We start from the raw sequence: 15,445 nt of genomic DNA on the forward strand, positions 1-15,445 counted from the left end.
ACTCCAGCACCAAGTCTTCTCCATTCTGTCTTCTTTCACACTTAACTGGAGTAGTGAGAGCTGTTTCATGATGCTCTAAGGCACGTGGCTGTAGTACTGCCATACAAACAGCAACTCTGAATACCATACACCACCATCCTCCAGGATATTCTCACTGCGTTTATTTCCAAAAAGATGTACTTCTTAATAAAGGTTCTACATATGTTAATCTCTTGATGGAATTGAACTACAAGTACTAATATGTTTGCTAATCAGAGCTCTTCAACTCATTCTGCTCTCAAAATATGCACTGTGCATTGTCAAGATGCTGTAAAAAAGTCAGCTACTGCGTAAGAAAGTGCAATATTTTATTTTTTTAAATATGCACTCACATTTCGGAAGGAAATAACTCTAGGCGATAGGTAATAAAGAACTTCTTCGGGTAATCATGGCACATCTCAATTACTGGTATTATTTATTATTTTAAAGAACCCAAAAACATGCTGGCTCCTTCCCATAAACAAATGCCCCCGTCTTAGAGAACTTAATCTAAATTTAGGTCACAATAGAGTGCATAACAGTACACTGGAAAGAACAATGGATAACAAAGGACAATATTTTATTATTTAGTATTGGTAGTATTGTAATGACAGTCCTGGACCTACCTTGGAGCCTCAGTTTCAGTATGCACTCATTTTCATAGATAAGGCCCCAAGACACTATTGTGATCATCTAGTCTGACTTCCCGTTCCTGTACAACACAGGCCATAGGATTTCCCTGAATTAATTTCTGTTTGAAGTAGAGCATATCTAGATTTTATAAGTGACAGTGATGGAGAATCCACCACAACCCTTGGTAAATTGTTCCAGTGGTTAATTACACTCATTTAAAAATCTGTGCCTTATTTCAAGTCAATTTCTCTAGCTTCAACTTCCAGCCACTGGCTCTTATTATACCTCTGTCTTTTAGATTGAAGACCCTTTTATAATAAAATTTCTGTTCCCCATCTAAGTACTTATAGTCTGTGAACAAGTCACACCTTCACCCTGTGACACTCTGTATCTCGGGGGAACACCCTGCACCCCCATGTTCATCCTTATAATATGATTGTGTGGTATCCAATGCAAAGATTGTCATGTCGGGTGTCTTCGGAAGGCTCATGATACACTGATTATTGTTGTTATAGTAATGTTATAGGTTGTAATTTCATGTATATAGTTATGAGGATGAAAACGTGTCCTCGTGGCTTAAAACGAGCCCAGGCAAAACTCTCCAGGAGCAGAGGGGCATCATCAGGGCATGTATGGGACAAACCCAGCCCAACCTCACAGGAACAAAGGACACTGGTCTAGGCAGCAACAAAGGATCTGTTGGACTCTCGAGCGAGTCACCCCCCTTCCCTTGGTCAGTTTGGCACTATGATGAGGTAATCCTCACCTGACTCTGAAAGGGAGGGGGGCAAAGCTAAGAGGGAAGAAAGAACATGATAAAAGGGAAAGACGTTTGCCATGCTCTCTCTCTTCCACCTCCATCTACAGACACCCCCACCAAGCGACTGAGTGCTGATCAAAAGGGGAGAGCCTGGCTGAAGGGCAACCAGCCAGCCTGTGGTGAGAAACATCTAAGTTTGTAAGGGCACTGAAAGTGTTAAGATCAGCTTAGAATGCGTTTTGCTTTTATTTCATTTGATCAAATCTGACTTCTTGTGCTTTGACTTATAATCACTTAAAATCTCTCTTTTGTAGTTAATAAATTTGTTTGTTTATTCTATCTGAAGCAGTGCGTTTGGTTTGAAGTGTGTCCGAGACGCCCCTTGGGATAAAAAGCCTGCTACATATTAATTTCTTTGTTAAACTGACGAACGCATATAAGCTTGCAGCGGGCATAACTGGACGCTGCAAGACGGAGGTTCCTAGGGTTGTGTCTGGGACCAGAGATATTGGCTAGTGTCATTCGGTTGCACAATCCAAGCAGCGACTGGCCAAAAGTGCTCATTCACTTAGCTGTGAGCAGCTTACATGCTATAGAGGCTGTGTGTGAACAGCCCGGGAGTGGGGGTTCTCACAGCAGAGCAGGGTAAGGCTGCCTCCCCGAGTCGAGGATTGGAGTGACCTAGCAGATCAACGGTCCAGATAACACCAGGGGAATGTCACACACTCTCTATCTGACAAGATAAGCCGATTGAGCTCCCTGAGGGTCTCATTATGATGCATGCTTTCCAGTCCTTTAATCATTCTCATGGCTTTTCTCTAAACTCTCCAATTTTTCAACATCCTTTTTGAATTGTGGACACCAAAATGGGACACAATATTCCAGAAGCAGTTGCACCTGTGCAAAATACAGCAGTAGAATAATCTCTCTATTCCTCCTTAATTTCATATTTTTTAATACATACACCTCTACCACAATATAATGTGACCCGATATAACATGAATTTGGATATAACGCAGTAAAGCAGCGCTCCGGGGAGCGGGGCAGCGCGCTCTGGAGGCTCAAAGCAAGTTCAATATAACGCGGTTTCACCTATAACACAGTAAGATTTTTTGGCTCCCAAGGACAGCATTATATCGGTGTACAAGAATTGTGATGGACTCACTTCTGATGTCCAAAAGTAATGATGAGTTTTAAGGAGGGATCTGAATGACAAAACGTTAGTTGTTTTGGATTTCAATGCACTGAAATCATGTCAAATAATTAACATTAATTGATGATTAAATAAGATACCTCTGAGAGAGAGGCATCAACCTTGGAAGACACTTGTAGATCCAACCATGGCTGGTAGTTTTCCAGAAGCAATGCAGGTCTGTAAGAAACCAAGAGAGAATACAACATTTAACAGAAGGTTCTCTCACCCCAAAGTACAAAATGTAAGAACTGTTATGATAAGAAATGCCAAATATTTAACTTACCTATGCCTTTTGCATTTGACATTACCACATACAGCACAGCTGTGACCTTGGGGAAATAGCTCCTGCAGTTCTAATTGCTAAGAAAGAGAAAGTATTTAAGAAGTCTCCGTTTTTCAAAATCCTCTCTCTCAATGCACTTATGCATTAGCCAATTTGTTTTTACTGTATGTGATTAAAGTAAAATTAAATTGCACAAAATATCATAGATTGCTTGATTTTTTTTCTTTTTTCTTTTGAGTGTGTGGGGTGAATACAAAGATAATTAAGTTAGTAAAGTACCAAATGGAAGCAACTGAATTTAAGAAAATAACTTACAGATTAAAACTAACCTATCAACATAAAACATTGTTCTAAATTCAGCAGAAAAGTGATTTAGAATTGACATTTCTTTCTTTGAAACTTTCAAATTCTTGTAAAGGAGGCTGAGTATGGCCAGTAAGATATATTCTGAATTCATTTTGTCAAAGGAAATGCATCTCTTTTACAAGCATCACTTTATCATGCAGGCTCAGGATTAAAAACAAAACAAAAAAGTCAACTACTACAGACACTCTAAAAGCATTATACAGGCAGCAGTTGAATTGCCAACACGGACGACTGCATATTTCAAGCCCTTAAGTAATAAAGCCCCAATCCTGCAAACACACTTACTTAACTTTACACATGTAAATAGTTCCATTGGGTTCAACCCAAATATTTGCAAGATTAAAGCCTTCATTTGTATCTGAGGACTGTAGACTATAGGAAGTTACAAGTTGATATTAACTGCATTCACCACTGTTACATTAACAGAGCATAACATTTTTCTAAAATTACTGTTTGTAAATATTGCTATAAAATAAATGGAGAAAAATTAAACAAATACTACAAAGAAAAAATTAAATTTACCTTGGGTTTATATTTTATTGTAAAAAGAATATTTGGCAAGAGAGAATCTGGTCCTAATGAGCAGTAGAATGTGACAACACCAGCAACAAATGACCAGAAGATCATTAAAATGTGAAGATACCTTGTAAACAAAGAGAAAAAAAAAACCCTGTATAACAAGGTAGACAATACCATATGGTATGTTTACAGCAGAATTTTTCAGAATGACATATGAACACAAGTATTTCTTTTAGTGACTACTCTACCAGAAATTACACCTAGCTCTATCTCAGGAGTTCTCAAACTGGGAGTCGCAACAGGTCAGGAGGTCAAGAAGTGGTTACATGGGGGTCCTGAGCTGTCAGCCCCTAGGTGGCAGGGCTGCAGCTGTCAGCCCCAGGTGGGGTCACAGACAGCCACTGGGAGAGGGGGGATGTTGCACTCAGAGGCTTACTGTGTGAAAGAGGTCACCAAAACAAAAAGTTTGAGAACCACTGCTTTGTGTGTTCATGAACAGAGTCTTATCTCAATGATTGGAGCTGCCAGTTACATAAATCTAAGGTGAACTCATCCACAGACAGGAATAATAAAACAGCAATACTAATATAGTACATTATTTCAAAGCATATTACAAATATAACTAAGCCCCACAACACCTCTGAAGTGGGTACTGGCCTTTTTCTGATCAGGAACTTTTTGTTAAATTTTAAGAAATCTAAACTGGCACTCTCCTCTAAGGGCACGTCTTCACTAGCAACATTAAAGTGCGGCCGCGGCAGCACTTTAATGTGACTGTGCAGTCGCGGCACCAGCACTGGTGCACGGTCTACACTGCCACTTTACAGCGCTGAAATTTGCAGCGCTCGGGGGGAAGGGGGGGGGGGTATTTTTTCACACCCGAGTGAGAAAGTTGCAGTGCTGTAAAGTGGTAGTGTAGATAAAGCCTAAGTCTCCCAGTAGGTCTAGTTTTATCAGTAAGTCTCACACTGAAAATGCCTCAGGGCAAAAAGTAAGCACGTGTGCCCTGCAGGGCTTTGGAGCGGAGCCCGGAGCAGCTCCAGAGCAGTGGAGCTGCAGGTTTTTGCCTGGAGCTAGAGCGGAGCCGGAGCACAGCTCCAAAGCCCTGCCCTGTACAGCACAGAATCAGCACCAGGACTTTATTAAGTCTGTACTTGTTACTTTATAAATAACTGTTGCTCATACCATATACAATTTATGTTTAATAATTTGGGGATGGGTATGTTGCTATTCTGGATTGTAATGCACACACTCTGGAGATTGAGGTAAGAAAGGAGAACGACCAAAAAACAGAGAGACTATGCAATCACACGCTGAGAGCACTATAACACCACACTGATATTGACCCCCAAAGTTATTTATTCACAGGATAGGTCAAGAAGAAGGATGATCCCCCTCCTGGCTGACAAGAGTATGAATGGGAATGTGAAGCAAGCGTGGGGTCATGGAACGGTAAAGGCAGAGGGTGTCGCTTTCTGGCTCCCTCTCCCCCACACAGTTTGACCCCTCACTACAAACTTTTCCTTGAGTTGCTAGCCGCTACGTTGCCTCTGGGAGGGAGGCGGACTAAGAGGAGGAGAGGAGCGGATGCTGTTTGCCGCCTCTCCTCTAAAGTCAATGAGATAAACTGGAAACCATCTGAACTAAGTCCTCATTTTCCCTGCTTCCCAACGTGCCTGAGCTGTGTCAGGGCAGCTGCTCCCGACCGCGGGTACCGGGGGAGGGCTGAGCAGTCACGTCCTCTCCCCGCCCCCGGCCACAGCAACCGGACTGACAGCGCCACGCAGCTACCTCGGTGGGGCGCCTGTCGCTGTTCTCGGGCGAGCTCCCGTCAGCGCAGCCCGTGGGACAGAGGAAGCCGGTTCCCTTCCCGCCCTCCCCAGCCGGGTCCGGAGAGCTGCCCCCAGCGCCCCTCCCGGCCCAAGGGCCCCGCTGCAGACAAACAGCCCCCACGGGCCCAGGCAAACAAGTAGGGGAGCGTCGGCCCTGCTCCCTCACCCCGGGCCCCGGCCTCCCTCCGACACCCTTCCGCGTCATCCCCAGTAACGGCCGCTCGGAGGTCGCCGCAGCCGCCGGCTGTTGGGAAGGGGGCGGGTAGCAGCAGGGAACAAGAGGGAAGGACGCGGGCCCAGGCGGTGGCTGTTACCGGTTCAGCAGGAGGGTGGCCGCGCTGAGTCCCAGCAGGATGCAGCAGAACAGCGGGTACTGGCGGCAGGCCTCCCGCAGAGCCTCCAGCCCTCGCGCGCGCTGCCTCAGCCTCTCGCCCGCCGCGCGCGCCCACCCCCACCCCATCGCCGCCAGCGGGGGAGGGGCGCGGCGCACCCAGCGCGGGGACCCTCAAACCCACAAGGTGGGGAGGGAAAGAGGGAGTCGCAGCGCTGCTTCCGCTCTTTGTCACGTGATTCCACCACCACGTGATTGCACTAGCGTGCGTCGGGTCCGTGCCGTGCGTGAAGTTCGGGGCGCCGGCGCCATGGTGATGGGGGCGGGGCGCTAGGACCCAGCCGCGCTGGAGGCGGATGGCAAAGCTCCGATAATGAGCAGCGAGCCGAGCGGCCCCGGCCCCTGTGTACCCCGAGGGGTGGATGGGCCCTGCCGCCCCGGGGCCGGGTTGGCTGCGCGACGCCGCCGCCGCGAACACCCCGGCCCCACCGCGGCAGTCGGGACGAGACCTGGGCTGCCCTCAAGATGGCTGCGGAGGGGCGGGGGGTGCCGGCCGGCTCAGCCCGGCGGCGGGGAGCCGGATTAGCGCGGGAGAAGCGGCCTACTCCCCTAGCCAGCCGGGCCGGCCCTTGTAGCGAGAAGCGGGGCGATCGTGGCGACGCCTGGGCAACGGGCCCGGCGCAGGGGGCAAATTCTTCGCTTTGGCGCGAAGTAGCGGGAGCGAGGCCGTCGCGGTGGCGGATACTGCTGTGGCGTGTGCGGGGGTCGGGGAGGTGGCCCGGTGGAAACGGGGCTGGGGGAGGTGCCGGGAAAACCGACCCGCTTCCCTTTCTTAATCATTCTCCCGTCAGCAGTCTCGGGCCACGCTCGGCCAGCCCTGCAAGCCGGTAGCGGGTGTCGGCCTGCTGCTGGCTCCATGGACTCCGCCTCAGTTACTGTTTCCTGTGATACTTTCCCCCTTTTTTGCATTTTGTTCCCCTTAGGAGCCAGCTAGATTCTTGGCTCGAGAAATCCCCGCGGGGGGAGATTGGTGTGTGGGGAGTCCCGTTAGTGCACACTTGGCTGCTTTGTCCGCTAGCTTCACTGGGGGTGAATGGTTTTATTTCCAAATTTGACATTTTCTTGAGCCAGCTATTGAGGGGAAAAAGTCAGCAGTTTAGAACAGTTTTAAACTAGCGCTTATTTGGGGCAAGAACTACTCCCATTGTACCTTATGCATAAAAAGATCCATTCCAGCAAGTGGTCAGTGACCAGCCTAGGTGACATTTCAAGCCCAACTGTGTAACATGCTGCCCCAAGCCCTGGAAATAGAAGATCCCTGATGGCAGAATGCTTACATAGAGTTATGATTACTCACGTTCTAATGCAGCAGGGATCTCTAGCCCGTGGCATTTAGAAACTGTATATGTTATATCTTATTAAAGTGGCATGTGCATATGGTGACTGAATTGAAGAAGCTGATTAATTAGGGGAGTAATGAAATATTACAAATAGTGTATTCCAGCTTCTCAAACCCTTATTTGCAGAATACATACGGGGGGGGAAGGGGATGAGGGTCACTTGAAAAATATTTTGTAGGATGCAAATTAGCTGGTGAATGCATAGTTTGTGCTGTTGTCTCTAAGGTAAAATAATAGTCTGAAAATTAATTTTTAGGTCATAGTGGCTAAACTTTAAGGTCAAGCTCACATTAATAACTACTGTTAGCTGCAAAGAAAGTCATAGACTTTCTAATATTAATTGAATGCACATCTGTACTTACTAAGTTACCATGAAATTGAGAGATATGATGGTACAAATAATTGTTTAGGTGAAGATAAATCAAATGTAAACTTCAACCAGGAAGTTATGGGGAAACAAAAAAGATGTGAACTCCTAAACAAGTCTTCATCTAGGATGTGCACAGGAACAGTTGGATTGTCATGCAAAAGATCTGCTTCAGGAGGACTGGCTTCTGCTCACTCCTTGACTGGCTAAGAAGCAGGTGCTATTTTTAATATTCTTTCTTATTGCCTTGGGGGCATGCTTGGGTAAGAGACCAGTAAGTGCACTGAGGACCCTCACTTGCAATATAAGAGCCATGTTTTCAAATCTAGTGATAAAGTCAAGTCATTCATGAAGAATCCTGCTTATATCAACATCTGGGTGACTGAAGATGAAGGTGGCTTTAAATATTTCTCCAGCATGTCTGTCTGCCATAAAATCCAAAGTTTTTATTGATCTCAACAGCAGGTGAAGTGTCACAATTTGGTATGTTGACCTTTTTCAGGTTTGGCAAAAATCCCAGTGTGGGATTGAATTGCTGTAGGAGCTGCTGCTAAAAGATTACATGTCACTATCCATGTTAGTAATGTGTGTGTTTTATTAAGAAAAACTACATGTCTAACTAGATACAAAACAAATGGTATGTGATCTGCTACTCAGAGTCCCAGGAGAAGCATTTATTTCCCAGTGTCTTCCTATGCCTTCCCTAACTCTACTGCTCTTGTACAGTGGGAAGGGTTTTTTTGTGCTCTTAGTTTTATTATAATGTATTAAATTATTTAGCCCCTTATATTGGGCTTTTTAGCCATAGCTGTCAAAGTGCTTTATGAAGATAAGAAGTATCATCCTCATATTACAAAAGAGAATATTGAGGGACAGAGTGAAGTCACATGCCCAAAATCACATAGCAAACCAATAGCAGAGGTAGGAACAGAAGTCAGTTCTTAACTTTACTTCAGTGTCTTAGTCATGGGTCTATACTGCCTCCTTAGTTAAAATGCATTAAGAATCGTGTTTGTGTACCTATAAATCTCTGGGATTACTAATAACTTGTCATCTAAGAGGCAACAGTTTGATTTCTTTAAGGTCACACAGAAGAGTCAGTCCTAGAATATTAAGTATGATTTAGAAACTTCCTTAAAGTTTGTAAGTGTTCACCAATCCCACTTGTGAATAAGTGAAATCTTTGTTAGCCACACAAAATGAAGTAAACAGATTTTGTGTATGTAACCTAGCTGGCAGTGAGGAGATACTGAGTATTTATAGCCCAAACTGTCTCAGAAGTCGAGTATGTTTTTCTTGCACTTTTTTGTCCAATTACACATAGACAGTGAACACAGTGACCACGTGCACCTCAGCAAGCTGCTTCTCCACTTCTTCCCATCCCTCATTGCTGCAGACAGCAATGCATGCCCCTCTGTAATCCCGCCCTCCACAAACATTCAACAAAATAAGTAGTTCTGCTAGGTATCAGCCCTTACACTGTCACACTGTCTTACTTTCTACAAGAATTTAAGAGCAAATAAGATACTGACATCCCAAAACAACTGTATTTTAAAGTGTTTCCATAGGGTAATGTCCTAGGATGCAGGAGCACTGCCTGTTCACCAGTAAACAAGGGGCCAACTTTAGTAAATCCTTTTACACAGGTGCTTAAGGAACACCTATAGGCTGGCTGCTTGGGAGACAGAGGGGGGAAATCAGGTCATAGGACTCGTTAAAGCCAGCCAGATGCGGAATTTTCTCTCTTTTTTTTCTTGTTAAATTTTTTAAGAACCCTTTGATGTCCTTTCAGATTGAAACTAGTAATCAAAGTAGTTTGGGTTTTTTTAGAAAATTTTCAGTTTAATTATTTGGGTTAATGATGAATGGGGAGAGCAATTATATGTATGGGTATTAGTGTATTAGTACACTTTTTGCATTATAGTTTTGGCCTTCCCAACATCCCCTGGCAACGAGTTACACAAGTTGACTGTGAGAGACTTTGAGTCCAAGAGATGAGGAAAGTATCTTGTAAGGATTGTGGGCTCATTCCCACCCCGGAACAAAACATTGAGCATTTTGTGTTCTCTTGTGTCAAATAGATCCATGATAGGGGTAACACACTGGTGGAATATTAGTCTGATGGGACCCTCCAAAGACCATGCATGAATGATAGCAGTCTGGTGAAAAAATCTGCTAAATTGTTGAGTTCCAGGAAATGAAGGTCTGTTGGAGTTATCCCATGGACTTGATACCATTTCCAAAATTTGATTGCCTCTTCGCATACAAACAATGAACAAGCACCTCCTTGCTTGTTTGCACAAATACTGTTGTCCCAATACCATGCTGATGTGCTGTCCATGAGGACTAATATGGTGAAATTATTTAAGGCTGAATGGAAAGTTTTGCATACTAGCCTGATTGTCCTGAGACCACATGTAAATGTCTTATCTGTTCCTGAGACCATGTATCTGACATTGGTCCAGGTGAGCACCCTGTACTGGAAGCATCTGTGATCAATGACTTTATACATGGTGAAGGCGGGATCCCCTTTGAAGGTATTTTGACAATCTGTCCACAAGTTGAGTGCTAGATGAACTGAAATTACAACATGCATGAACATCTGATATCTTGAAGGGCAATACCCCCCAACCTCAGCTATCCCTATAATCGTCTGGCTAGCAGCATCACATAAATGCAATCTGTCATGTGGCCTAAGAGTTTGAGGCAAGTTCTCAATGTGGTAGATGGAATTAATTTGATGGTGAATACTATTGTCCGGACAGATTGAAATATCTCCTCAGAAACATATGCATTTGCTAGTTTGGAATCATTAGAGCTCTTATGAATTCTCATTTGTGATGGATAATTTGCTATAGTTTCTCTTTGAATAGAAGGTCAGAATCAAGGGCCATGGAGAACTCCTGATGGGGGAATGCCTTTGATTAGCCAATCGTCTAGGTATGGGTAGACATGAACACCCTATCTCCAGATGTGTTGCTAGCACTGGTAGGCACTTTATGAAAACTCTTGGTGTTGTGGAGGGACCAAATGGCAGGATTTTGTATTAATAGTGGTTGTGCCTTGCTGTGAATTGCAAATATTTCCTATGGGCTGGAAGGATTTTGATATGGAAGTATGTGTCTTGGAGGTCAGGAGCCACAAGTTTCAGCTTATAATGAAGGGAGGAAGGCTAAAGTCACCATCCGGAATCTGAAATAGCATATATATTTGTATATAGGACAGGACAAAGACTCGCTTCAGTGTAATGAGGAAATACTGGGAATTAAAACCTCTTCTTCTGAATTCTAAAAGATCCCCTTTTATGGCCCCAGCCAGAGTAAGGAAACTACTTTTTCAGTAATTGGGATTTCATGAGAAGGGTCACTAAGGAAGAGGAGGGACAGAGACTGGAATTGAAGAGCATACTCTTGGGAGGTGACTTCTTGTACCCATTTGTCATTAGTAATTCCAGTCTAAGATGGAGAAAATAAAGGCAGCATCTGAAGGGTTTGCGGGGGGAGAGAGAGTCTGGTTATGTACTGGCTGAGTTGTGACTTTTCCTGTATGTCAAGCCTGGTGCCTGGATGATGAAGCAGGATGGCTAGTGCTGGAGATGATAGTACTCTCCTTTGGGATAACATAGGCTTCTTCCTGGGGGTAATCAGCAGGCTGTTGTTAAGAATAGTGGGTGTTCTGACTGGTCTGTCTTGGCTATTTGAAGGGTTTTTTCCTGGAGGCCCAGACTATAAATATCAAGGGATTGTCAAGCAGCTCTGGAATCCTTCAGTGAATGCAAATCATCTTCAGAACAAGTGTTAAATAAGTCTGTGCCTTCAAAGAGCAAGTCTTCAATATTATTCTGTATCCCCTATGGGATACCTGACATTTATAGCCACAACACGCTCTTCATTGTGACTACTGTGGCCATGGATGTAATTGCCATAACCAAAGCATCCATGGCTGCTTGCATGTTTTTGCCACTAACTGACCTTCAGATATTATTGCCTTAAGTTCCTCACTAGCATCTTGAAGTTAGATATAAAGGGTTGCTTTGTCCCAGTTTTTCATACTGAGCAAATAGTGCTTGCTAATTTGCTAGTCACAACTAGAGTGAGTCAGTGGAATAAGCCTTTTCCCACAAAGATGTTGAGCTTTTTATGGCCTGTCTTTGGGAGTAGACTTCACTGGGCAAGGTGGTCTGGATTTCTCGTGGACTGCTGAGACCACCAGGGACCTATGACCCATGTTGGGAGTAAAATTGTTCAGAACTTCTGCAAAGCTTGAAATCTTTGCTTGCTTTGCAAGTGTGGGCTAAGGCAGCTGAGGTATGCCAGAGATTTATGGGGGTCCCAATATGCCTTTAATAGGTATTGCTAACCATGTAAGCAGTTCCTGAAAAGGTCTAAAATGATGTCAGCTGGTATTGGAGTGGAGACTACTTCGTCAGGCAGTGATGATGAGGGATCTTTGAGAAGAGATTGGCCTATATTGGTCTAGAGCTTTGGAACCTGCCTCTTCCTCATGTGGCCCTCTAACCATCTTAAGGCCAGGGGACTTGGGTGGTCTCAGGAAGGAGTATTGAAATTGCAGAATTGTGCAACCTTTGCTTGCACAGTGAGTGAGAGGGAGACCTATTTCTAGACCGTTTTGAGGGTGGATGTCAGTAAGGCCAGAATTACCATGGTACAAGATTGTAAAGGTAGGGTTGGTTGGACTGTTTAGACCAGTGCCAGAGGTATGGAGGACTAAGCTGATGCTTAGAAATGAGTGGCCCTCATCTCAGGGGAACCGTTCCCTGACCTGTTTTTATGGTGGGATAGTGGGGAAGGATCTTGACTGGAAGGAGGAGAGAAGTAGGTGTGTTCCTAAAGGTGATGATGTCAGTACTAGTTTACTCTTGGCACCCACTCCTAGTATTCTTCGTACAGAGATTGGTACGAGAGTAGTAGTGACTCCTGACAAGAGAGAGTTTGATGGAGGTTAGGGCTTCTGTTGTAAATGCCAGCTCAGGTGTCAATATTACCAGCTTTGGTACTGAGAAAGTGGTAGCAGGATTTTGTTACTAACAGATACTAGGTTGGAATTCAATCCCTCATCAGCTGACCCATATAATGAAAGGGATTTATACTCAGTTCGCAACCCAGGGAGATACTGAAAGCAAATGGCTCTTAGGCCTTTCTGCTTTTCCCATTTTTAGGAGAGGTAACTCAGTTCTGGGAATCATATTGGTCCATTGTTCTACTCTACCTTGTCTTGGTGTGGAGGTGGCGGCGCTGGCATTCATCACCAGCGCAGCTATCAGTGCTAAGTTGATTTTGGCAGTCGTGGATGGGCTGTCAGTGCTGTGTCAGATGTCTTGTTGGGAGCAGTCTTAGGAGTTACATCCTAGCTCAGGTGTTGACTAACTGGGAGTTGCAGGTAAAAAGTGTTATCGTGGAACACGATGCCCATTCTTCTGGGCCTGAAGTAACCCTACCAGAAGAAACAGCTGTAGCTGAGTATCTCTGGATTTTCCCATTCTCGATGAGGATTTATAGAGCAATACTCAGGCACAGGTCTTTCACCTAGATAGACCCTAGCTGTTGTCTGTTCTATTTGTGAGAGGAATGAGCCAGTGTTAAGTCTATATTTAAGTGTCCCGTGGGTTGGGACCTCCTATACTTTTTGGAAACTAATTCCACAGTGTAACACCTCTTCCTGTTAAACTTTCAGCCTGAATTTTCTTCTGTTTCGTCCCATGGCTCAATCGTAAGCCCATTTTACCATCCTAAGTACTTTCTCTCTGTTCTTGGTGTTAAACCTTTAGGTAGTCATAAACCATAATATTGTCTTTCCCCACTGTCGTTTCTTCACCACAATCAATATATTTGCCTTCTTAGGTCCCAATCCTGCAAGCTGTTTTATGCAGGCAGTTCCTTTAGTCTACACAAAGCAGAATTGAAGCCAATGGGGGCATTAACTTTTCTTTCTAAAACATTCCCTGCAAACCCCTGAACATTTTTCTTGCTCCTCTTTAAGGAAGCTAGAATAATTTTCAGACAGTATGCCACAATGTTAACTATGTTTAGCACAAGACTATTATATAGATAATTAAGGTTTTTGATATAGGCAGAAGCTTGTGATAAAAGCCTACCAAAATTAAACATTGCTAAAAAAAACAAAACCCTGAAGATGTTCTTTCTAGCTAGACTATTTTAAATGTTTTTGTTGCCTTGCTTTATTTTATTTAATGTGCCTGACAGAATGCTTGAGGCATAAGTACAATTTACAATAATATTGATGTTCAATTTAAAAACAGAACTGAAGGCAAAACATTTGACTGATTTTAAAATCAGTTTATTTCAATGTACACTATAAAGTAATGGCAGTTTCTTTCACAATCTCCCTTTTGAGTGTTAAGTGCTGTGATGTACTGAAAACGCAGCACATTAGAAATTTGACAAATTGAAGACAGTTTTAGGCAGTGGACTCTGTGGAAAAATGTTACTTTGACAGTATTGGTACTGTTTTTGCATAATTTTTGAGTAACAATGGGCTAGAATGTGTAACTAATATTTGATTCAGTATTATAGGTGCTCCACTCTGGGAGGGCTAAATCTGCCTCAGTGAAGTCAGAGTTGACATTCAGTACTTCTCAGATCCCAACTCTACAATTGCTGTGAAATTAACCCTCTTTCTTGTAAAAAGTCTAAGAACGAAGGGCCATCTTCACTTTCCTTTTAGAATGGTTAGTGGCCTGTTTCAGATGTGGACAAGATAGAGATTGAGCAGTAAGCCCTTACCATAGAGTTGTTGTTGTTTTTTTTAAAATGGTCTGAGTCACTAATATGGGTCAATAGCTAACTGTTAAAGAGTTAATTTGGTTCTAGAGCTTTAGCTGCCATAGGCAGCATGGCCACAGTTGAGAGTTAGGGAATGTAAATTCACAGGCAAGAGCAAGGAGAGCTCACATGTGAAAGAATCTCAACCCCATGTACTGTTGATGCACTGCAGCTTTGAGGTTGATTTTTGCTGGCGAGGGGAGGGAGAAAGTTAAGGTGTCTGAACTGCTGCATATAAGATATTTAGTCAACTGTACAAGATATAGCTGCACTGCTCAGTCCTGCATTAAGTTGGTTCTTATTTTTATAATGACCCACTACAAAAATTCAAATCTTACCTCTTTTCATTTTCAAAATATGAGGTTTTGAGGGAAATCAGCTGTCTTGGAATAGGCAGCAATAACTTCACATGCAAACTAGCTGTCTTGCAAGGTAGAATCCAGTTTATACATTCCCGGACAGGGCCAGAACTGCAGCTGAAGGTGAACACTGATTCCACCATTTGAGGATATTGTCACATTGCCCTCACCCGCCAATGACAGCCAGCCTTGATTCCTCTTCTGGCTTCTGGGGTGATCTTAATGATAATTTTCATTTCAGATATCCATTAGTTCCCATCCTTAAGGGGCAGATACTCATCTGAGGTGGCTTCAGAGCTAAAAATGGTGGTAATCAGGGAAGGCTGGGCATTATCCAGATCCAAACACATTGACCACCTTCAGAAGACAACTGAAGAGTGGTGTTCCTGCATTGTCTCCTCCCCTGCTCCCCCAGTGGGATAACAGTCCTAAGCCTCCACAGGGAAAGGGACAGAATAGAAATCCTGGGTTATTTTAGGGAGCTTCTCCAAAGATGCTGGGTCCTTTAGGAGGGAGGCTCTATAAGCCTTATTTATCCAGTAGCTAGCCCCTCTGTGAAGTTTTCCTGGCAGTTGGGGG

The 15,445-nt window shown here is 44.0% G+C and overlaps 1 protein-coding gene across 1 annotated transcript in view; it reads right to left on the reverse strand.

The window, feature by feature from the left end:
- Nucleotides 1-6,023, reverse strand: part of SNX14 (sorting nexin 14) — an 83,065-nt gene extending 77,042 nt beyond the window's left edge. The window contains exons 1-4 of the mRNA XM_065402231.1: nucleotides 5,921-6,023; nucleotides 3,778-3,898; nucleotides 2,890-2,966; nucleotides 2,705-2,783 (exon numbers count right to left, since the gene is read on the reverse strand). Coding sequence (XP_065258303.1) covers nucleotides 2,705-2,783; nucleotides 2,890-2,966; nucleotides 3,778-3,882 — 261 coding nt within the window. The 5' untranslated portion in view covers nucleotides 3,883-3,898; nucleotides 5,921-6,023. The remainder of the gene's footprint in view (nucleotides 1-2,704; nucleotides 2,784-2,889; nucleotides 2,967-3,777; nucleotides 3,899-5,920) is intronic.
- Nucleotides 6,024-15,445: the final 9,422 nt, after the last annotated feature.

The sequence above is a fragment of the Emys orbicularis genome, chromosome 3 (assembly GCF_028017835.1).
Source record: "Emys orbicularis isolate rEmyOrb1 chromosome 3, rEmyOrb1.hap1, whole genome shotgun sequence".
Classification (NCBI taxonomy): domain Eukaryota; kingdom Metazoa; phylum Chordata; order Testudines; family Emydidae; genus Emys; species Emys orbicularis.